General features: G+C 33.7%; 1 protein-coding gene across 1 annotated transcript in view; it reads left to right on the top strand.

Annotated features, from left to right (window-relative positions):
• LOC143253131 (5-hydroxytryptamine receptor 1-like) overlaps window positions 1–22411 on the top strand; it is an 81435-nt gene extending 59024 nt beyond the window's left edge. Inside the window, exon 2 of the mRNA XM_076506455.1 lies at window positions 19944–22411. Coding sequence (XP_076362570.1) covers window positions 20114–21412 — 1299 coding nt within the window. The 5' untranslated portion in view covers window positions 19944–20113 and the 3' untranslated portion in view covers window positions 21413–22411. The remainder of the gene's footprint in view (window positions 1–19943) is intronic.
• Window positions 22412–24342: the final 1931 nt, after the last annotated feature.

Genomic DNA, 24342 nt, shown 5'->3' on the forward strand with positions numbered 1-24342 from the left:
TTCCATGTGCCAAAACATCAGTCTGATGCAGAACATTTTACATCTTTGTAGCAATTAGTTCGATGGCTCTCATAGTTATTAAACATTGGAGATTTCCCGAATCAAAAGTAGCTTATTAGAACTTTATATATTTCTACTCATAATTAAGTTTTTCACGTTCGAGACCTTGGTCATGACTTAACAACTATACATTATAAAGAAAATTAGTACATTTGCAAAGTTTTATGTGAAAATTCTCTTTACAAAAGTAACAGGTGATTTGAAGTTCAAACAATTATCAGATAATTTCACAAATGTTGTCTAGTATTATCACGATATTACTTGTGTATGAAAAAATTTTTTCTTTATATGAACAGTAAGTTGTGTTACATTACTCAACTAGGAAGCTTGATGAGATTGATATGATTGATTCCATTGATATGATTTCTCTGCTTGTTTTATTCAAGTATATTTAGAAAATTAAGTTGAAGTGTATTAAATGATTTTCTAGCTTCATCCTTTTTCATATTATTGACTTGTTTCGTTCTGGTAACCTTAGATTGATTTTAAAGCATGAAACCATGTGATTCAGTAATTAATAATAGTCTTTATTTAGTCATTTTAGATTTACAAGCTCATCTGCGTCAATATAAATTGTTTGTTTGTTTCGTGTAAAACCACACAAAGGCAATCTTCAATACCTGTCCCGTCCATAATTTGTGAGGCAAGTAACAGAAGAAACAAGAGGGAAGGTAGCTAGTCAACACCACTAACTCTCGGACTGCTCTTTACCAATAAATAGGGGAATTAACCTCACAAAATAACGCCTTTACGGCTGAAAGGGTGAACATGATCTGTAATGGGATTTGAACTCGCGACCCGTATACTAAACATACACGTTCGCTTTCTCTCGGGGATTGAGTATGATATGTACATACCCTGGAGGGTCAGGTTCTCTTTGACCCCTTTCTCCTTCCTGTACTTGTGTGATCGTGCAGTGTTTGATGGTGGTAGTTACTGCATTTTTGGGTCGGAGTAAATTCAGCTCACTCTGACTAGGACTAACTTCATTGTGCATGAGGTACCTGTCTAGCTCGCACAGTAATTCGTTTTTCATCCAATTTTTAAGGAAGGACGTTATTGTATTATGTAGGAGTCTATCTGGTATGGTTGGTATGTTTGAATATTTATGTATAAATTGAGATGATGTTGCTCTAGGAACTCTATATGTTGTTGTGAAAAGTGTGTTTTGGATTGTTTGTAGTTTGGTTTTAACTGTTTTGTTACTAACAGTTATCCATGCTGGAGCTGCATAGTCGATTACTGGTCTAATATATGTTTTGTAACTTTTTAGTATGTTGTCTGTAGATGCTCACTGTTTTTGCCAGTTAGACTTCTAGCATAGTTAGTTCTTCGCCAGACTTTATTTTTAATTTCGTTTACATGGTTAATCCTTGCTAATTTTGAATCATAAGCTAGACCTAAAAAATTTGCCGATGTGGCAATCTGAAGTAGTGTACCATTCATATATATTTCAGGCTGTAGTTTTTTATATTTTGTCAATTTTGTAAAGACAACAAGTCGTGTTTTTGCTGTATTTATTTTTATTCTGTATTTTTGACAGTATTCGCTTATTCTATTTAGTTGCGGTTGTATGTTTGTGGCTGCTATTGTTGGTGTTGCGGCACTTTTTCAGACTGCCACATCATCAGCGAACTGTGAAGAGAATCCATGATTAGGATCTTTCAGTGGTATAATGTTTACATATATGATAAAGAGTATAGGGCTAACCACCCCTCTCTGAGGGACATCAGCTTCTGGAGTAAAGTACTCAGAAAAGGTACCATCTATATTTACTCTACATTTTCTATTTTCCAAAAAGTTAGATAACCAGGAAATAATTCCACGCGGTAGTTCCATTTCATACATACGGAACCTTAGACCATTGTGCCATACAGTGTCGAATGCTTTCTTGATATCGAGGAAGCAAGCGACAGTGCATTCTTTTTTATTGAAGCTATTTATTATAGTTTCAGTTAACCTAATTAAATTATCTGTCTTTTGTCTAAATTTCCTGAATCCATTTTGCTCTTCTGGTAATTTTGATGTCATCTCCAAGAATGTGGAGAGTCTATTACTATATATCTAAAAACGGCTCGTTTGGGTTGTGAAATTTTTTTTACGTAGAGGAGCGAACAACGTTTCGACCTTCTTCGGTCATCGTCAGGTTCACAAAGAAAAATTCACCTCTTCCTCTTATTTTTCTCTACAAGTGGGTTTTGTCGACATCACTGAGAGTCTATTATTGATTATTTTTCCAAGAATTTTGTCTCCACAGCTGGTCAGGCTGATTTGTCGGTAGCTATTAGGTTTAGTTGCTGGCTTTCCTTCTCTATGGAACATTAATATAGTAGCAAGCTTCCAAGAAACTGGAATGTATCCTGAGGATAGAGGTAGATTAAAAAGTGCTTTTAGGTGGTCAAACAGTTTTGAAGTGCCCTATTTTAGAAGGATGACTTGTATTTCATCTTCACCCAGAGATTTGTTTTTTATCGCTTCAAGAAGTTCATGTAGGGATATTTCTTTCGTTTGTTTCATGTCTTCGTATTTTGTGATGTGTTTTGTATTTGTCTCAGATATACTCGTTGGAAAAATTGGTTCAAATTGTTTTTTATTGTTTAGTATATACTTGGTGACTTTGTTGTAGAAATATGTATTCATATTTGGATCAGAATGAGTTTTAAATATATTTTGTTGTTGGGCTTTGAAAGCTTCGGCTTTTTCTTTATTTGTTTGTGCTATTGTATTATTTTGTTCAAATGCAGGATATTTCTTTGCAGCTGAATTATCGTTGGTGAGTCGTTTAAAGATGTGTTCAGAATTTTTTCCAGTCAGTTTTATCGTTTAGTTTTGAGCAGAAATTATCCCATTTATCTTGTTTTTGTTGTTTTATTTGTGCTCTGATGTGATATCTTATATTGTTTGTTTATTTGCGTTTTAGTTTCTCTGTATCTTGTTATCATGAACTATCTTTTTAATTATCTTCGTTTTTTGATTAGGGTAATTATTTGGGTATTTGGTTTCCATGTGTTATTTGATGTTTTGTGGTGTTGTTTTGGTATTGTTTTCCTGGTCGCTTTTTGAAGGCACTCCGTTATTGTTTTGTTTGACAGTAGTTATCCAATTCAGTATAGGTTTTTACTTCTTTTATAACGTTATTAGGTAATTGATTGTCTAATTCTTGTTTATAGCTTTGCCAATTTGTTTTACTATAATTAAATTTTTCTTTTCTGTAGGTTGTATTTTTATGGGGGCGTACACGTGAAATGGTTTGGTTTGTTTTGAATTTCGCTCAAAGCTTCTCGAGGGCCATCTGCGCTAGCCGTCCCTAATTTAACAGTGTAAAACTAACGGGAGGGCAGCTAGTCACCATCACTCACCGCCAACTCTTGAGCTACTCTTTTACCAACGAATAGCAGGATTGACCGTAACATAATAACACCCCCACGGTTAACAGGGCTAACATGTTTAGCATGAAGGGAATTCGAAACCGCAACCCTCAGATTACGAGTCGAGTGTCTTAACCACCCGGCCATGCAGGGCCTCGTGAAATGAAATTTTTAATTTATACATTACTTATGTATAAAGTTTTGAGTAAAAGACATCAGTGGTACTACATTCTTTCTTTAAGTTTAGGCTATTGTCACTGATGTAATAGCTACGTACAACGTAAGCTTTTCTGATAATGACGTCCTGTTAGCTAGAACCACTTCAAGGTTCGAAAAAGATAAATAATTATTATCTAGACTTCTACATTTGGTCATTAGCTCAATCTCTGTATTCTTGTAGACATTTATGCTTATAAATGTTACGCTTTTATAACTTCAGATATTCAAAAGTTAACATGGAGTGTAAGAATTATAATATTTGCTTTATAGTTAAGTATATGTATATTTGCTGTAAATAAAATATATTCAAAATGCCAAACAATAACTGAAATAAAAAAGATCACAATTATAACAATGGTGCTTTTTGTAATTTCCCACTATCGACAAAAGTGGATTCTCTGTTTATTTTCTAACTTATCTATACGTGTTATCATTTCTTCGCGTGTGTTATTTTACGTTATTAAATTCGAATCAGAGAAGAAAATCTATTTGGAACAACATCATTTTCTTGTTTCTACAAAATTTCAATCATTTATACAAATCAATCATGAACCTATTGTGTTCGCTGCAATTTCCAAGACTACTGATCCATTTGGTATTAGTTTTATTTTTTATTTTTGTGATCAATGGAGGTGTTGTAAGTGAGAAATAGATTTATCAGTACTTTTATTTTAGTTTATATATATTAAATAGCACGTATTAGTTGCAAAATGATATAGTAAGCTTAAAATTATTTTCTAAAATTCGAGATTTGTTTGGGTAAAACTTAATTTCTATTTTCTTGAAAAATAAAATCAAAACTAGTAGCTGATATATTTATGCAGTAAATTCTGTTTTACAACTTCTTTCTTACCTGTTACTGGTATTATGTTTATCAATCAAATAAATCCATTACACAAAATTAATCGTTTGATTTCTTGTCCTTTTTACAGAGTAGTACATATCAATTTTTCCTTTATGTTAATATATTTAGATAAATTCATTCCACTGTAGCTTGTTTTAGGAAAAAAATCACTTAGCAAAGAACCATATTCAGCGCATGTCTCTCGATATACAGGGCGGTTTTGTTACGTTACAGAATAAAGAACGCATTTATTGACAAACTTTAGCAGGAGAAATTGCTTTCTGGAGGCTGATGTTTAGCAATAAATTTTCATTAAGAAAAATGTTCAGCAATAAATTTCATGCTTTTTAAGCCATTACAATGAGTCCATGAACAAACATAGTAACGAAAAAAGAAAATGAAACAGTTGATGACCAGAAAAGAAGCGAGGGATATATTTATACTTATTAAGGCTAAATTTATTATCTCAATACTTAATATAACAATGAAGTACATTGGAAATAAAATAAGTAATTCCTTGTTGCAATTACAGTAAAACACGATATTAAACAGCAAAAAATATTTCATTTATTAGATTAGTTTTTTTGGTATTTTGTCTTGTAAAGAAGTGTGTGTGAAAATTGCATCGGAAGATAAATGGTAATACTTTAACAGTCAGAAATGATGTGAGATAGAAATCAATTAACAAATTATTAATAATACAAACAGGGACATACGTGAACAAAGTCAGTATAGTTTTATCTTCTGCCTTTTAATTGTGTTTACTTTTTGCCGAATTGTTTAAATTGATAGATCACGTATAAAATTGACAGGTAACCTTGAAGGGTCCTTAATCATACTAAAAACGCTCACGACTGGACATTCTAAAGTGACAAACCGTTCTTACTATTGGATATCCTATTGCCTGAACGGCCCGGCAAGGCCAAGCGCGTTAAGGCGTGCGACTTGTAATCCGAGGGTCGCGGGTTCGCATCCCCGTCGCGCCAAACATGCTCGCCCTTTCAGCCGTGGGGGCGTTATAATGTGACGGTCAATCCCACTATTCGTTGGTAAAAGAGTAGCGCAAGAGTTGGCGGTGGGTGGTGATGACTAGCTGCCTTCCCTCTAGTCTTACACTACAAAATTAGGGACGGCTAACACAGATAGCCCTCGAGTAGCTTTGTGCGAAATTAAAAAACAAACAAACCTATTGCTTGAAATCTCTGAGTATGGAATAACATACGAGGTCTGTTCAAAAAATACGCGGACTGACGTCATAAAACAAAATGTACTTTATTTAAAAGAAATGGCGTCGTAATCAGCTGATCTGTGCGAACCTAGCGACACCAAGCGGATTTCCCTGGAACCAACTGGAGCCGCGCAATTCAAACAGTCCGGGTATTTTTTGAACAGATCTCGTACACGTTTTATTATTAGCATTTTTTCCCCTGTAATTGGACAAAAAAGTGGTTATACTGATTAGATTAGTAGAATAAAAAATTATTCTTGACTTAAAGTAAAGAAAAATAGATATTACTTGCTAAGTAAGAAAGAATTGGAACTTGTTCTCGTCTAAAGTAGGATATTATTCAATATATAAGATAATGATTCTTATTGTGCTCAAAAAAAGGTAGAATAACAGTTACTCGTGTATATATATATATATATGTATATATAACTTGTATTTCGTTTTCGCCTTATTGTATTCATTGTAGTGATTAAAGAATCTATACACGTTATAAACCTGACAAATTTAAAAGTTGTAAAGAGTTCTCTCTACAATATAAAGCACAAGATTTAAAGTCATCCAATAACATATTCGTTTTAATATATCTTTCCTATTTAGATAACTGAACGTCTTCAGACTAAGTATCAGAGGATTAAGAATGATCGGTTTTGCTTCTTTGTGGGTGCATATATTTATGTCTGTTTGTACTAGATGCTATGAGTGTGTGCTAGGCTCAACACCAATGTGACAGGGTTGAAACCACCTTATTTGATGAATATATCAAAATGTCTCTGTAGTCAAAGGCTAGCACCTTATACGCACATTTAATTTTTTAGAGTCTTTAAATAAAAGCTTCTCACGGTCAAAATAGGTAAGCATTAGTGTATAATACCGACAAAAAAGTTATGTACACACATTTCTTTTTTACGTGTATATATGCTTAAACAAAATTGAAATATACTCACTGCCAGAGATGTGACTCTTTGTTTATCATAAATTATCAAGTTTATTGAAGAATATATCTCAATAAATTTTAATAACGTTGAAGTCGAAATCTAAGTTTTCACGAAAATCATTTACCGGTATGATGTGTACTTGATAAATGAAGATATTACATATATAAATGTAATTTGGTTTTGGTTTCTTATATTACCTATCTCTATGTATTCTATACCAATGGGTCGAAAATATTTATTTTTTTACTGAAGCCAGTGAAATAACAAAGTTTATTTTCTCATAGTTTATTCAGTTTGAACCATATGTTACCGAAGCAGCAGGACACGTGAGTATGTGCAAAATGTTTACCCTATTTTTCACTAAACTATTTGAAACTAAACGTGTTTTCTGTTAAAAGCTTTTGTCGATGATAATTTTATTGATTTATCTGTAGACAGTTTTGCTTTTATATTTCATGATTGAAAACTTCTCATCTTCAACAGTTAAGCGAACTTCATAAATATTTGTCCAATATATAATCCACTTTTAATTCACCATTCAAGATATACAGCACTTCCGTGTATATAGATGCTGTGGGGTTCTAGGAGTTAATCTATTTCAATAGAAAGATACCACAACAATACATGATTAATTTATGAAAAAATTTAAAATATACATAATATTTTTCTCCAATCCGAGATTTATAAAAATGCATTATTACATTTGATAGGTTAAAGTGACTGATTGATTTGTTTGCAAGTATTCAAATATTTTCATACGCTAATGGTGAAACACGCATATAAATCTGCAGTAACATCCGTATAATTGTGTTTGATTTTATGATAAAACAGGGAGCTGCTGACTAGATGTCTTCTTCTCTGGTCAGAAGTAAAAAACTTATGGATGATGGCAGTTAGCCGTAGTAGTTTTGCTATGAATACAAAATGCAGATACTTCATGACATTTAAGTAGTTTTAATTAAAGAACACTATCAACTGATATTTCTGAAAGCATATGAAGTTTTTTACTTGAAGTAAGCTGTGCTAACTTCTCAGATTAATAAAGTACATTGAACTGTATTTTTCATCACCTCTCAAAATATTTTAAACACTTCGTTTATTAGTCTGCAGAATTTGATATTAAAGTGAACTTTCTGTGTCAAAGAATGGACAGCAAATAACTAGCTATAACTGGGTTTAAGATGATATAATTTGGTTTGAAATAATCAATATTTTTTTCAATTCATAGAAACCTCCATTATAATCTGTTGGACTTCAAGGAGATGTTTCAGATTAAGCTTAAATTTTATTTCTTTAAATTATGTATCGCGTGTTTGTAAACGGTGCTAGTTCCGAATGTTAAATGTGCCTTTTTCTTTTCTTTTCCCCACTGGTGATAAGCTATTCAGTATTCGTTTGCGGTAAAGGAACTGTGGATTAGAAACATTAAAGCAACCTTTTTGGAAAAGGTTGCTGCTAAGAATCGCAGTAGCCGTACTGGAACTAATGAGCTCCATTGGTTAACGAGAAACTGAGGAATAAATGAAGTCTTGTCGCCTTTTCCTTAGTAACTTAATCAATGTTTGTGTTCACGCGGACCTGAATTAAGTATAGTTAACTGGACTGAAGATACTTAATTATAATGCTCAAAATAATCAAGGAAAGTTGTAAATTAACTACTCGGCGGAAGTGACGACTTACAAATCTATAAGTAACTGAATTACCTATACGTGGTAAGCAATTATTATCCTAGCCAATATATTTATTATGATGACGACAGACAGATGCTTATGTTGAGTAAAAACACGTGTTGAGTTTCATAACTTTTTATCTGTTTGTTCGAAGTTTCTCGCAAAGTCGAAATAATATCGTAGAAGGTTTGTTTTGAAATTTCGCACAAAGCTACTCGAGGGCTAACTGTGCTAGCCGTCCCTAATTTAGCAGTGTAACACTAGAGGGAAGGCAGCTAGTCATCACCACCCATCGCCAACTCTTAGGCTACTCTTTTACCAACGAATAGTGGGATTGACCGCACATTATAAAGACCCCCGACTGAAAGGGCGAGCATGTTTGGCGCGATAAGGATGCGAACCCGCGACCCTTAGATTACGAGTCGCACGCCTTAACACGTTTGGCCATGCCGGGCCATACTAGAAGGAAGACTGCTAGTTAATAACTCCAGCTGCAAACTCAGACGTTACTCTAGTTACTACTGTTACTACACTGCTGGCCAAAAGCTTAAAGCCAATGAACATAAAGAAAAAATATGCATTTTGTGTTGTTAGACTCAACATTTTATTTTAGTAGAGCTTAGAAAAATGAAAATAAGAAAGTGAAAAATAAAATTAAAAAACGTTTTTAGCATTTAATAGGAAAAATTTGAACACTATGAAATTAGTCTAAATACTAGCTGGTCAAAAGTTCAAGACCGTACTGAAACGAAGCGTTAATCGGTAAACACGTAACGAAATTTAGTCATTTGTGTTCAAGCGTTAGCGTTGTCAACATCTCCCACTAACATCTCCTGATTTACATTGGGCAAAAACATGGCAAAAGCTAAAAAGTTGACAAAGTTTGAATGTGGCAGAATTGCCGAGCTGCAAAAGTAAGGTCTCTCTCAACGTGCTATTGCTGGTGAGATTGGGCGTCGTAAAACTGCTGTTCCAAATTCCTAAAAAGACCCTGAAGGATACGGAACGAGAATTGTAAGTTGTCGGCCCAAGAAAAGTTTGCCGGCATTGATCAGGAGGATTCGACGGGTTGTCCGGCAAGACACTAGTCGATCGTCAAAGCAGATTAAGGCCCTTACGGACGCATAATGCAGCTCAAAAACAATAAGACGGCATTTACAAGAGAAAGGCTTTAAAAACTGTAAAACTCTTCAAAGGCCATGCCTCCATCCACACCACGAACAGCTCGGTTAAACTTTGCTGAGAAGCACCAAACATGAGACGTAGAAAAGTGGACGAAGGTTTTGTTCTCTGATGAGTAAAAATTTAACCTGGATGGTCCAGATGGCTTCCAATGTTACTGATACGATAAGGATATCCCACCGAAGACAATTTCTTCACGACACAGTGCAGGAGACTCCATCATGATCTAGGGTGCTTTCTCCTTCCATGGAACAATGGAGGTAAAGGCTATACAGGGGCGTCACACAGCAGCTGGCTACATTGGCATGTTGGAGAGAGCATCCTAATTGACTGAAGGCCCTCGCTTGTGTAGAAATGACTGGATCTTTTAGCAGGACAATGCTCGCTGGACAAAGGACTTTTTCATGGCGAATAACGTGATTCTTTTGGACCATCCAGCGTGTTCGCCTGAACTGAACTCCATTGAAAATGTTTGGGAGTGGATGGCAAGGGAAGTCCATAGAAATGGACGTCAGTTCCAAACCGTGCATGATCTTCGTGAAGCCGTCTTCACCACTTAGAATAACATTCCAGACAGTCTTCTGCAAACGCTTATATCGACCATGCCAAAGCGAATGTTTGCAGTTATTCGCAATGACGGCCGTGCAACTCACTATTGAGACCTCTTGTTGGACATTTCCTATCCTGTTTAGAACTTCTTTTTGGTATGGTCTTAAACTTTTGATAAGCTAGTATTTAGGCTAATTTCATAGTGTTCACATTTTCCCAATTAAATGCTAAAAGAGTTTTTTATTTTTATTTTATTTTCCTTTTCCTATTTTCATCTTTCGAAGCTCTACTCAAATAAGTGACTGAGTCTAACAACGCAAAATGCATGTTTTTTTCTTTATGCTCATTGGCCTTAAGATTTTAACCAGCAATGTATTTATCTAACAGCGCATCTATGACCCCAGAGTATGCGCACTTATGACCCTAAAGTGTAAAGCGTGTTTTGTCTGAAACAGGACGAGAACGAAGGACCCTCGATTGAAAATCCAAAACGTTAACTACTTGTCTATACTTGCCATTTTAAAGTAAAATGAACAAAAATAAGAAGATCATAATATCTTTAATGATTGAAATATAAAACAATTTAACATACACTTTTAAATAAACGAGAAAATTATAAAATAACCTAGAAATATAAAATTACGCGAAGGAAAACACGGGTTTGTTTGAGCCTTGACTGGTTGACTATTCAATAACTTCTTTATATAATGTACTTGAAGTCATCTTAAGTGGTCATCAATAGGTAAATAATAAAAATAAGTTTGTTTCAAGTTTCTATAATAACACGATGTGCTCGTTTGTATAATTCAAGGTGTCTAAAGATTGATTTAAAATGGTCACAACTAGTTCTGTCAATTTTGGAGGCTGAGGTTTTCGTTTCGGCATTATCAAAATACTTTTTTGTCTCTTTCATTTTGTATGTATGTTGGAGTTTCTTTTAATTTTGCGCAAAGCTACACGAGGGCTATCTGCGCTATCCATCTCTAATTTAGCAGTGTAAAACTAGAGAGAAGGTAGCTAGTTATCACCACTCACCGCCAACTCTTAGGCTACTCTTTTACCAACGAAAAGTGGGAGTGACTGTCACATTATAACCTCTCACGGCAGTAACGTGTGAGCATGTTTGGTGTGACGGGAATTTGAACCCGCGACCCTCAAATTACGAGTTGAGTGCCTCAACCATCTGGCCATGCTGGGCCCCCATTGGAGCTACTTCATAAATTTTGAAAACAAATGTTTATTTGAACGTAAATATATGAACCTTTCTTTCGAGCAGAAGTATATAAATTACTTTGTTTTTGTGGCAAACCTCAAAATACCATCACCGTCACTAATTTTGAACTATTGACTAGAGGGTAATCATCCCTCCTCAGCAGTATCTTACCACCCACCAAATACGTTAAGGTATTGACTGTCATAACGCACTCATTCATTAAATTACAGGGAATAGTGTTTGGTATCACATGGATTCGAACCCAGCTCGTCATCTTCAAAACTCAAAGGTCTACACTGGGGTTAAACCGTCTCCCCTGCTGTGACGAAATAATAAAACATACTCTTGTCCTTCACCGTCAGTATACTTGTTTTCAACTCTTGAACAGTAATTTGCACAATCAGATATAATTTATTTGTAATAACTTATAAACACTTACTTGTACGTGAAATAAAATATTGAAAGTCTTTATAACAATGACTCTTAAGTCTTGATGACGAGAAACTCACTTGAAATAAAAATGTATCTCAGAATGGCTGGTATAGGTATTAACACTTTTATTGACAAGCAGAGAGCAACGTTCTGACCGTCCTAGGTCATTTTCAGGTTAACAAAGAGAGTTTGCAACTGACCGTTGTCGGACACATGTCTTATGGACGAGAGTTTAAAAGGGCGCGGACGATGAATTTGGATGTTAAGCTATTAATCAGTTTCGGTATAAAGATGTTCCTTTATATTGGTTTAATTCTGGTTTTAGTTACTGTATAAGTAGGACTTCTTTGATTTTGCGTTTATATTAGTTTCCCTACTTAGTATCTGGGAGTTTTATATGGTTACGTTGTGTTTATTGATTTGCAGTGTTCAAAAACGTGTGAAGATGTGTTTTTTTTATTTTTGTTCTTTTAATCTAGTTTCCATTTTTCTGTTTGTTTCTCCAATATAGAAGTCGTGGCAGTTCTTGCATTGTTGGCTCGTAAGCCTAAAGCATGGGTATAATGTATTTATATCATCATCAGTTTATTTATTCTTACAAAACGTCTTATTTTTTCGGTGAATAATCACTGATAGGTTTGTGGAGCCTGTTATTTTTCGATACTAAATCATTATTTCCAGATATTATTAGTACGGTCTTAATGAAAACATTTTATTATATTTCTCTCATATTTGGAATGATAGTTTATTCTGAATGTAGGTGATTTCATGTTGAGTTTAAAACGATCTGAAGTGCATTGCTTTTAAGACTCAGTTAATTACTGATCAACGTTGAATTCATCCCAGTGTGGTTTAAAATGGGATTAAGATTCAGGTTCGATGTTATATGACCAAAATCATTCTCATGCTCTTCAAACTAATTCTAACAATTCTGGAAGTGCAGCGTAGCATGGTGGATATTTGTATTATCCTCTGGGAAGAGCACTTGGTCACAAACGACAAAGTACAGTGTTGAAAGGTTAATATATCAGTGCCAACGTCTTACACACTTTGAGCGGTTTCTGACATTCTGAAACGGTCAGGGAACCCAATTCCTATCACGGAAAGTTTGCCACATTATCACATCGTTTCTAGAGCTTACACTGTCAAAACATCATTTCTAGCAGCTTACGCTGTCAGAAAACCACAAGCAGGTGTCTCGTTTGGCTTTCACCACATTTCAAGTTACACTCCCGATAATAAATATATATATAAACAGGGTGAAACGTGCCTCATTCAGTCAGTTACCATCTACAGTTTGCACTCTCATCAGCAACGAAGCCATGTTTTCTTTCTGTGTTTTCTGAGATGCAGTTTTTGATCTGGTTGTAATCCTTCGTTAGGTATATTTGGAGAATCCCAAATATTTACCTACTGACATGAAATTGTTCCACTAAAAATGATTACATGGAAGAAGCTATGCGCATTCGTAGCTCACTAAATACGTCTGTGAAGACAGAAAGAACGCATTCTTAATGTTAGTTCGGTTGTTGTGCTGGCGCTAGTCACCACCGCAGTCCTAATTATTATTTTAGAAGAAAAATATGAAAAATCACTAAGAGAATTATAGTTGACCTGTAATATTCTATAGATGCACAGCTTAAACATTTTTTTGCTTTATCAAGACTTCACAGAAAGAAGTTTCCAGTGAATAAATAACATTTTTTCAGACTGTATCTGAAAAGTTTGACGTTTTGAACAATTTTATAATCAAACGTGGTAACAATTGAGCAAATAATTGAAGCAATTAAAAAACTAAGAACTCGTGTGATTTTTCGTATGAAATGAGAAATTTATCCATATTTGGCGTAAAAAAAGTGAAATAAATGTTTCAGTATACCAATAGCAGACAACTGACAGAAGCTTTAAATTTAAGAACAACTTAATAGGCCAAACATATCGTAGAACATCCGAACATAGGTAATTTTATTTGGTCAAATGTTAATATTAATTGAGTCTAATTCTGCCGTTAGTTTAGTTTTTCATAAATGTATTTATCTAGTCTTAAACCTTTAACAAATACTGCATTTATGCTATAAAGCTACAGGATGAGCAAAGCTTTAAGTATTTATATATGTTCTTCAGTATAAAGTTATTGGATTAGATATTACAAAATACCATAAGTCACTCAATTCTCACATGATAAAGAAGTAGGATTATTACTTAGTCATTATTGCTAAATTTAAAGCAATTTTTATTCGTTAAAATCCATTATTTGATACAACAATAGTTACAAATCTGTGAATGTAAGAATCCACTACCGTGTTTAACTATTGTTGGTATTTTATTAAGTAATAAAATACTTCATCAAAGTTTCCAGTATGAAAACGTATTTAGAAACAAGACTGGAATATCGTATATAATACTTCCTCTATTTAAAGGGAAACCACTGTTGTTTATTGGTTGAAGTACATACTATAGACACTTTGATATTTTTTCCTTTTTTTCAAATAGGAAAAAGTCAGCATTCGAAGGTTCTTCCTTTCTACTTCACTTGAAACTACAGAAACAGCTAATTCGGCTTCAACGAAAAATACAGGCGGCATTAGAAAACATGCATCACTACTATTCAGTTCATACGCTTGAAAAGAAACGCGAAACGTTGTCTCCAAGATGTTACGAAAGCTCGAACAGGATCACGTCATAGTGTTAAAACCTGCAGAGTTTCACCTTATGTTTTCGTGTTTAAATAGAACATATATATTCTGTATATTTTTAAAGGACGTTCCTAGGTTTTGAAAGGTAAACATAATTTATAAAAAACAACAACAACGCTAAAAGGGATGCGTATTCTTAATATGTTTATTCTCAAATTTGATTATTTCATTGAGTCAGCTCAACTAAGGTGGAATACGTGAACATTTTTCTAAACCACATATCTAATTATTAGATTAACGTGGTTAAAATCATTCTGTAAACCTTTATGTTCACTACCGCATGCATGTTATATCGATTAATTTGTCTTCCTATAAATGATAAGCATCGTTGTTTCAAGTTTTAAGTCTTGTGACATATATGGCCATTTTTGTTTTTGTTTTTTCTATATTCTAGATATACTTCTAAAATTTTAATTATTACTTTTTTTCTATATTAAATCAAACTTGGTGTTTCTGATACAGAACAACTGTATTTCTTAGAAAAAAATACTATAATCATGAACTATGTTTACGTGCTTCTAATGTGTATGTTTAAAGGGTGAGGCGCGAGAACATGAAAATATTATCTATCTATCTAATAACAAGGTGCGCCAGACACATGTGGCAACCTAATAATAACAGAGCAGAAATTATGGGGTGAGGCCAGGAAGAAAAGTTTATGATGATGAAGATATTGGAAAATTTATAACCGTTGCAACATAGATAATTGCTCTGCCATAGTTAGTGTTATGAATTTACTGGATCTCTTCATTTATATTTCGATGCATGTGTGTGTGTGTATTTATGTTCGTATATACTCCTCTCTTGTTAAATAAGTGCTTAAAACAGGTGTGTTTTCAACGTACACTTCCAAAATCTAAATATATCAACAAGCTAGCTACCTTTATTAAAAAGCATATAATGTCGTCTTTGAAATACATTTTATAATACAATACTGGCCACATGTTTTTGCATACTGAGTTATATTGTTATTATTGTCTACATTCAGAGAGTAGTTATTCAGTAAATTCCCGAGTAGTAGCAGAGACAGCAGCGTATGATTGGACAAACATTTACGAGTTGTTATTCTGATCTATGCGAGGTATTTTTAGCATTTGTGCGTCAAAACACACCGACACACTTTGTATAAAAAGGGTTTACTTTTGGTATATATTTTTAAATAGATCAAAGGTTGTTTGAACAATTTCTCTGTACTTGATACATAGTTGTAACTCGTTACGTGCCAGAAATTGTAGGGAGTCAAGTTCCTCAGCTGTCTATATACGGTATGAAGCAAACAGACATTGTCAGGACAGCAGTACGTACTATATCCAGAATCATGAAACATCATTGGATCACAAGAAATTCTACTCATAGACTCCGCAAAACTACTCTCGGTGTAATCATGTTTAGATCAGATTAACACATCAAGGTTGAAAGAAGTCTTACACACCTTAAGACAGGAATGGTACGGACACATTCATTCCAAGATATTAGAAGAATAGTTAATATAGATTGGTAAAACAAGTTATTTTGCAAGAAGTGCTATCTGCAAACCGACATTAACAAGAATTCATTATTTGAGCAAGACAGCATGTTAACTTATATGCTTAAAAACGGCTGGTATGGGTAGAGAAAGAACTAGTAGAGGAGCGAACAACGTTTCGACCTTCTTTGGTCATCGTCAGGTTCACCGAAGAAGGTCGAAACGTTTCCGCTCCTCTACTAGTGTCTTCTCTACCCATATCAGCCGTTTTTAAATATATAATTTTCTCTACAAGTGAGTTTTCTCGTCATCACGGAGCATGCTAACTTATAAATAGGACACGTTCTCTTTTCAGATGAGTATTATTTAAGGATTGTTAAAGCTGATGGTATGATTCGTATTTGTCACTTATTTGGAGAACAGATAAGGGAAGTCCTTCCCACAGGGAATACACAAGAAAGTGGTGCAATACATGCTTAGGCAACTATTTTCACGATGATAAAACGGTTTTTCATATCTTCTGTGGAAACATCAATGACATCCCCGTACAGGCAACACATAGACACGACATTTCTGCTATATACTAGGGCAAGGTTTGGTAATACTTTTGATTTTCAGGATGACAATGCCACTGTCTACAGTGCGCATATTGCACGTAATTATCTCAACCAGAAGGACCTTACAAGGTGGCATGGTCAGCAAAATCTTCAGATCCGATATGATCTCTTTATAATAATTTGATGTTATATTTTATTATTATATATCATTTGTTAAGGTTTCGTCGTAGTAGATGAAATTACTCACCCTTCTGCAAGTATCTAACAGAATTGTTTTCTGTTCTAATAAATCGCTCAGAATGTTCACAGGACTCGTATGATTATACAAATTACTTATGTAGATGTTTACTATAGCCTACATTTTACTGTTTGACAACGAGGTGTCTCTGTATCCTATCTTAATAATAACGATATTACTTGTTATAAAATATGCAAATATTTTGGCCAATAGTGTATTCTATCTATCAACCTATATCATCAAAGAATAAATAGAGATTCGCCTCACTTCTACGAAAGTAAGCTTTGTTTATTTTATAGTAAAGCTACATTAAGCTTCCTGCTTAATGAGAAAACTAACCTCGGATTTTACCGTTGCAACTCCGTAGACTTTCCGCTGTTCCACCTTAGAATGGATGGAAAGCATCCAGGTTAACTGCAGATGTTTTCATATCACACTGGTTATTAAGGTTTTATCTGTACATGCATGACTATTATACTGTATAAAACTGATAATACTTGTGCGAGTTTTTGAAATCATAGTTCTTTCTAATATTTAATAGAAGCGTGAATTAATTCTAGCGCCATACTTAGATAGTAACTCAAGTGACTTTGAACTTATTCTTTTCTCTTACGAAGTAATGAAAACATCAGTTAAGGTTATGAGAAGTTGTGATTGGATTCTAATATTTTATTCTCAAAATTGTGCTTGAAAGAAAATCAAAGAAGAAATTTACATAGGTTGTTATCGCTTATATATAGTAAAACTGTGTTTATTTTATTGACATTTTTTTTTCTAAGTTGTATTCCATTAGCCCCAGTTCTATGCCATCTGACGATGCCAGGTAATACCTAGTGAAACCTTGAAAATAAAATAAACACTGTGTAAAACTGATAACAACTTGTCATAGTTTTTAAAATCATAGTTCTTTCTAACATTTAATAGAAGCATAAATTAATTCTAAAACCTATACTTATATAATTATTCATGTTCACTAGTTAAAAATTACACTTATCCCCTTCGAGATAATCAATTAAATATGATTTAATTAACGAAATCCTTCTATTCTATTAGATTAAAATATAATTTGTCAAAATTGTTCGTCCACATTTTTTGTGCATCTCCATAAGATAATACACATTGTGTGTGTGTTTTTCTTATAGCAAAGCCACAATGAGCTATCTGCTGAGCCCACCGAGGGAACTCCAACGCCTGAGGGTAGTGTTTAAATCCGTAGACTTACCGCTGTACTAACGAGGAGCGTATAACAAATCATGATTTTATTGTATAACATTACTATCTTTGTAAACACATACTAATGTTTTAATCATGTAATTCAGCCCCTAATATTCGTGTCTAAAAGAAGAAACTAAGTTAATGTATTTATTGAAATTAAGGTTTGGAATACAGGATTACGAAGGAAAGCTAGACAGAAATCGAGACTACGTTTCTTTGACTGTCAGGCTATTTCCTACTAAAGAGTGGTGTAAGAAAATTCAATATTGAAAAAGTAATTGTAACAGTTGAGTTCGAGGCTGTTATATTCTTGTAAACAACGAAGCAATGTTTCGCTATTTGTTTTCATGTGCATCACTACCCTAGCTAAACAAAGCTAGAGAAATAAAAACTATCCGTTCCTCAAATAACAAATATTCCTTACTAGCGGTTCTCAAACCATATTATTGTAAATACTGCAAACACGTGTTTTCCAACAAGGAAACTTTTTTTTTTATTATAACATTTCAGCCTTTAATCAAGAGATTAATATTCGTATTTCCAACTTCAGCTTAACTTCATGAAGTCATGCAATAAATGGCCAATTTTGAGACCTGTAAGGTTCAGACATAACTATACATAGTTTTGAACTGTAGATAAGGAGATTCGCTAATCAACTTTAACAGTTGAACCTTAATCAAATACCGAATCTGAATATGATTTTAATAGTTAGTACACCGCTATTACATACAAATGAAAATGCTACGTAGAATGTTAAGCAGCATTCCGCAGCTAGAGCTATAAACATTTCAGTCTTTAGCTCGACTTGATTTATAGAAACGATTCTAAATACAAATGTTGTGAATGTATTATAACTCTAAGCATATGAAACTAAAGGAAATATACATTAATTTCTCGATCTTAGAAATAATTCATAAATTTTGCTGGCTGCAGCACGATTACATATTTCATACGTGAATTAATCATCACGCTAGTGACATTTCGCCATAAATATGAGAATGTTCACAAAACTATTTAAAATGAAATATCCTTGTTTGGACCGATAACACAATTACTGTTCGTAGATTTTACTGAGGTGAGAAAAATCGATTAAGAACGTTAAAAGTACGAAGTGTCACGTTTGAATAGGCTTTACTTTTCAAATCGTTAACTCATTATGTAGCTACTTCTTCTAAGTCACTGTGTTTTACATAATTATGTCCTAATGGTATAGGTTATAAAAACATAAACTATTCGTTAATTTGTTCTGTAGCCAAAAAAGCTGCAAAGAACCAAAAGCATATTTTAGGAATTATGATGTGACTTTGAAAATAAATAAAACTGAGTGCACTGTGTGACATATGAAAAAAAAATTCTTGCACTAAAGATTAAACCTAACACATTTCTGTTTATAAGACTATTTTAAAAGCTTTACTCTTCCTAATGAAAATATAAAGATGCTACTGTAAAGCTCACCACTTCTCCTGTTTTGCATCACCAGTTGCAACAACATTGTATCAATAGTTTGTTTTTCACGCTAGCATCAGTGTATTCTGTTCTTATTTTAGCTTTGGAAGTCTCAAACTATAGAAATTAAAAGATAAATTCACTGTTTAGAGAATTGTGAAGCTCTGTAATTATCTAATTACTAGTATTTAATTAATAACTAATAATATGTTAAGTGTAATGTTAGTCTTGACAGTACTTTTAATGACTGTTTACATTCACTTAGGTTTTGATAATATCCAAAGATTGTTTCACATATTTTGTTTTCGAGCGTGTATACTGCTACTTATATACATGTATATCAAAGCTATTTATTTTATTGTAGCCTTTGCATGATTTTCTATGCTAACTAATCCATTAGCATTCTTCAGTCAGTAATACTAAGTAGAATAAATTAAGTTGCACAAACACACATATGTATTAGAGATAATAAATATAAAACTTGGATAATGTATAAATTTGCTTCTAGAAGCATCCTTATCATTTCATCAATTTTCACTAAATATAAAATGGCTTAGCTTTTATTTCTTGAATGTTAAACATACTGGAAAACTTACCAGATTTGTTTATTTTCTTTTTTATTCCAGCTTCCATCAGGGCTCCAAATAACATAAAGAATGGTATACGATTCACGAAATCTGGGATATGTTTCGGATCGATCGTCAATGTCTCTTTTTATCAAACTCAACAGCGACTTATACTGAACTGAAATGGACTTTAGAAAATAACATTTTAGCTCTTCACACAAGATCCTAACATGTCAGCTCAGTACTCTGATTCTTCGTCTCTTATTCTCTTAGTTCTCCTCACTAGTATGATTGCTGCCACAGCTATTGGAAATTCTTTGGTGTGTATATCAGTATACCTGGTTAAAAAACTACGACAACCATCAAATTTTCTTTTGGTTTCGTTGGCAGTTTCAGATCTGTGTGTATCTCTCCTGGTGATGCCCTTCGCTCTTCATTACGAATTAGTCGGAAAATGGAACCTTGGACCTAGTATTTGTGACATGTGGGTAGCTTTTGACGTCACCAGTTGCACAGCATCCATTTTGAATTTGTGTATGATAAGTGTGGATCGTTACTTGGCTATCATTAAGCCCCTCACTTATGGGGTTCGAAGAACTTCTCGTAGGATCTGGTTGTGTATCGTGTTTGTCTGGGTGTTGTCATGCCTAATAAGTGTACCACCTTTATTAGTTTTGGGCAACGAACACGGTACTTTGGCCAATCCCACATGTGATGTAAGCCAGAACTTTGGTTATCAACTGTACGCTACTCTTGGCGCCTTCTACATTCCACTTATAATAATGATTTTCATGTATCTTAAAATATATATAGCAGCGAAACGTGTGGTGGAGGCCGAACACAAGTCACTTGTTTATGCGCAACGTAAATTTTGGAGGAATGAGAATGGTTACTGTAATAAAAATTGTCAATCAGAGCGACTTATTCAAAGTGTTTGTACTGTACCCGGGGTCGCACCCAAGAACTTTATTTCTGGTTCAATCAGAGACCAAGAAATACATGCGCCATCTACTTCTGACACCATTTCAAATTTCTATGACCATACTATAAAAAGTCATGATGACGAAGAAGACTACGAAAAGAACCAAACTAAAAGTAAATCTTCAGTCTGGAAAGAGAGGAAAGCATCTGTTACATTGGGCATCATCATGTCTGCTTTTACTGTCTGTTGGTTACCTTTCTTTGTGCTGGCTCTTCTTCGAGCTATTGATGAAGATATGTTTAATGTCTCACATCAAGTTCGCAGCTTGGTTTTGTGGCTTGGTTATACCAATTCCATGATGAATCCAATAATCTACGTCACATTTCACCAGGATTTCCGAAGAACATTTAAGGAGATCTTATGTCTTCGATGTGCTACTGTGAACACCACCATGCGGCGAGAAAAAGCGTTAATCTATTACGCCACAGACTGTACTGTCCGCTCTCGCCCAAACCAAGAGATGAAAATGCTTTCGAAGGAAAAAAACAGTGCCAATGTACTGAAAAAAGATAATATTATCCACGACTCCCACGAATCATTTGTATGAGCAAATTTAGTTTTAGTATTTTTCTTTTCTAAAGTAAAGTACTAAGTTTTTTATTATAAGTATCAATTTCACTACCCTGGATTAATAATGTCAACTGGAAATACGGTAGTTGTGGTATCACTTTTTATCATGTTCTCCTGATAAAATAAGACTGTTCGTCAAGTAGTTTCATGTTCTATCATTTTTTAATGATAGCTTCATTAATAGTATTGGTTAAAATAATATACGAGTTTAGGGATAACATCAACTAAACTAGTTGAACATTATAAGCTGTTATTAGACTTATGGTCGAAAGTATCGTTAATAGCGAAGATACTCAACTTATGAATTAGTGCATTATGGTAAATATAGCTTTTGTTTTATGGTGTAGCATACTTCCAGACTGATCGGTATGGTAAATTAACCGTATTGATTTTAGTTTTGATGTGTATAAATTGATTGTTTTCATCAGAAGTTAATGGTAAAAGTTTTACAGTGGAATACTGCGGCTCAAACTCGAAAAGGAACATCTAACATTTGCATTAATGAGCAAACAAATACAATTCTAGAGCGTAAGTCTGATCATTCTACAACTTCTAAATATGTGTGCTCATGTGCCAAGTTACTGTATTACAACGTGTTCGTGTGGTGATCGTCAATTTGTCTTTGTCCATGATCATTTAAAATAATGGTACAGATTGTGAAAATCTGAAAGTTTTGTTATTTTCTATTTTACGTTTTCAGCTTTTTTTGATGTCTTAGCGCAAAACTATTCAATGGGCTATCTGCGCTCTCTACACCCATATTTTAGTCAACTTATTCACACTAATTCACATAGGGACTTAGCTTAACGTATTACAAATTAACATGTTTTATGCCTTAAAAGATGTTAAGCAGCTAATATCATGAAATGAAACAATTTTAGTAAATTTTATTATTGTAATTAATCGTTATTCTGTATACTTGTGAATATGTTTGTATCAATTTTATCACAAAGTTTCTCAAAATTAGAAGCAAAACAGTAGTTTAAAGTAAATGCAGTTATTTGATATTGTAAATTAATTAGATAATTCATGAAGTAAGTGTTTATGTAAGTTCTGAACAAGCTTAGGAATAACTATATACCAGTTATATTAAAATTACTTCCATATTTTAAAATAAAAAATATAATAAAAAGTCAGTAGACAATTACAAACTGAATAGTTTCTATAGCTTGGAATATTTATATGAATTAACCAAAGAATTAAGAAACATATTTTTGGGAACCATCTTACTAGATGTTTAATTTTAAATAGTTATGCTTGTATTTAAATAACCTAGAACATATTAACATCTAAAACAAATCACAAATGCTATTTTATCCCTAAACCTTCAATACACCCAACGTTACTATGCGCAGTAGCGATCATAGTCAAAATTAGTATGGCCCGGCATGGCTAAGCGTGTTAAGGCGTGCGACTCGTAATCTGAGGGTCACGGGTTCGCATCCCGGTCACGCCAAACATGCTCGCCCTTTCAGCCATGGGGGCGTTATAATGTGACGGTCAACCCCACTATTCGTTGGTAAAAGAGTAGCCCAAGAGTTGGCGTTGGGTGGTGATGACTAGCTGCCTTCCCTCTAGTTTTACACTGCTAAATTAGGGACGGCTAGCACAGATAGCCCTCGAGTAGCTTTGTGCGAAATTCAAAAACAAACAAAAACAAAATTAGTAAGGCAGAATATATGACATTTCTCATATAAAATACACGTTACTCGTCAAATCAGCTGAGTCAAAAATAATTACAGTTTATACAGAGCCAACCTTAATTTAGAAATGTTGACCAAAGGTAGAGCAACCAATAAGCTGCACTTACCGCCTATGCCGCTCTTAATGACCAAATAGGGTTATTAGTTCTTAGATTTATAGCGCCCCCACAGGCGAATGTGCAGAGAGTATTAATAATTATATTACGCATCGTATGTTCTATGTATCACCCGGTATCTAATTACTAAGGTACGTCTGGCTCAGTAATGTACACGTCAGGAAACCACCAATTATACTCGTATCAAAATACAAAATCTTATTGAAATTTAAGAACTTGCAATATTGAACATAGATAAAATAAGATGTTTAAAGTGAAGTATGTCATTTCAAAATTTTGATCATAAATTAAAGGCTTAGGTGAAAATCGCTATATGTAAATAAAACATGTTTCTTGCAATTTCTAAAAACTGAGATTTCTTAGCTTTGTTTTCTGATCCCGTAAAACCACGTATAAAAAGTGGACATTGATAATAGCAAGACAGAAAAAAACGAATTATTTTTCATTTTGCATGTGTACTGTGTTACTAGTTACTCTAGTCCATCACCGCTTCTAATTTGCGTTAAAAACTTTTAGAGTTATGATGTTGCTAAACGCAAAGCTACACAAAGGATTATCTGTGCTGTGTTCACCACAGGTATTGAAACCCGATTTTTGGTGTTATGAGTCATAGGACTTATCACTGAGACACTAGGTGCTTAAAGTTATTTTATTTAATATTACATATATTACTTATTTATCTGACCTCCTCCAGTGGCACAGCTGAAAGTCTGGGACTTATAACGCTATAATCCGGCTTTGGATACCCCTGATGGGCAGAGCACAAATAGCCTATTGTGTAGTTTTGTGCTTAACTTCGAAACAAAGACCACTTATTTATTTGCATTTCTATTATATTGTAAAATAATAGAGCTGAATAAAGATGTAAAATATGTATTTCGCAATAAATAATAAACTAAAAAAGATATTTTAGAAAACATTCACCTTCCATTATTAAAATGTAAATAAAGGTAAGTCATAATTACCAAAATACGTCAATGTCAGGACGTAAGTACCGTTATTTTTGTTAATTTTTTCTTATGCCTAATCAATACTTTAGTCGATTTCAAAATCATACCTTAAATGTAAATGAAAATTGCTTGCGTATG

The sequence above is a fragment of the Tachypleus tridentatus genome, chromosome 1 (genome assembly GCF_004210375.1).
Source record: "Tachypleus tridentatus isolate NWPU-2018 chromosome 1, ASM421037v1, whole genome shotgun sequence".
Taxonomy (NCBI): Eukaryota; Metazoa; Arthropoda; class Merostomata; order Xiphosura; family Limulidae; genus Tachypleus; species Tachypleus tridentatus.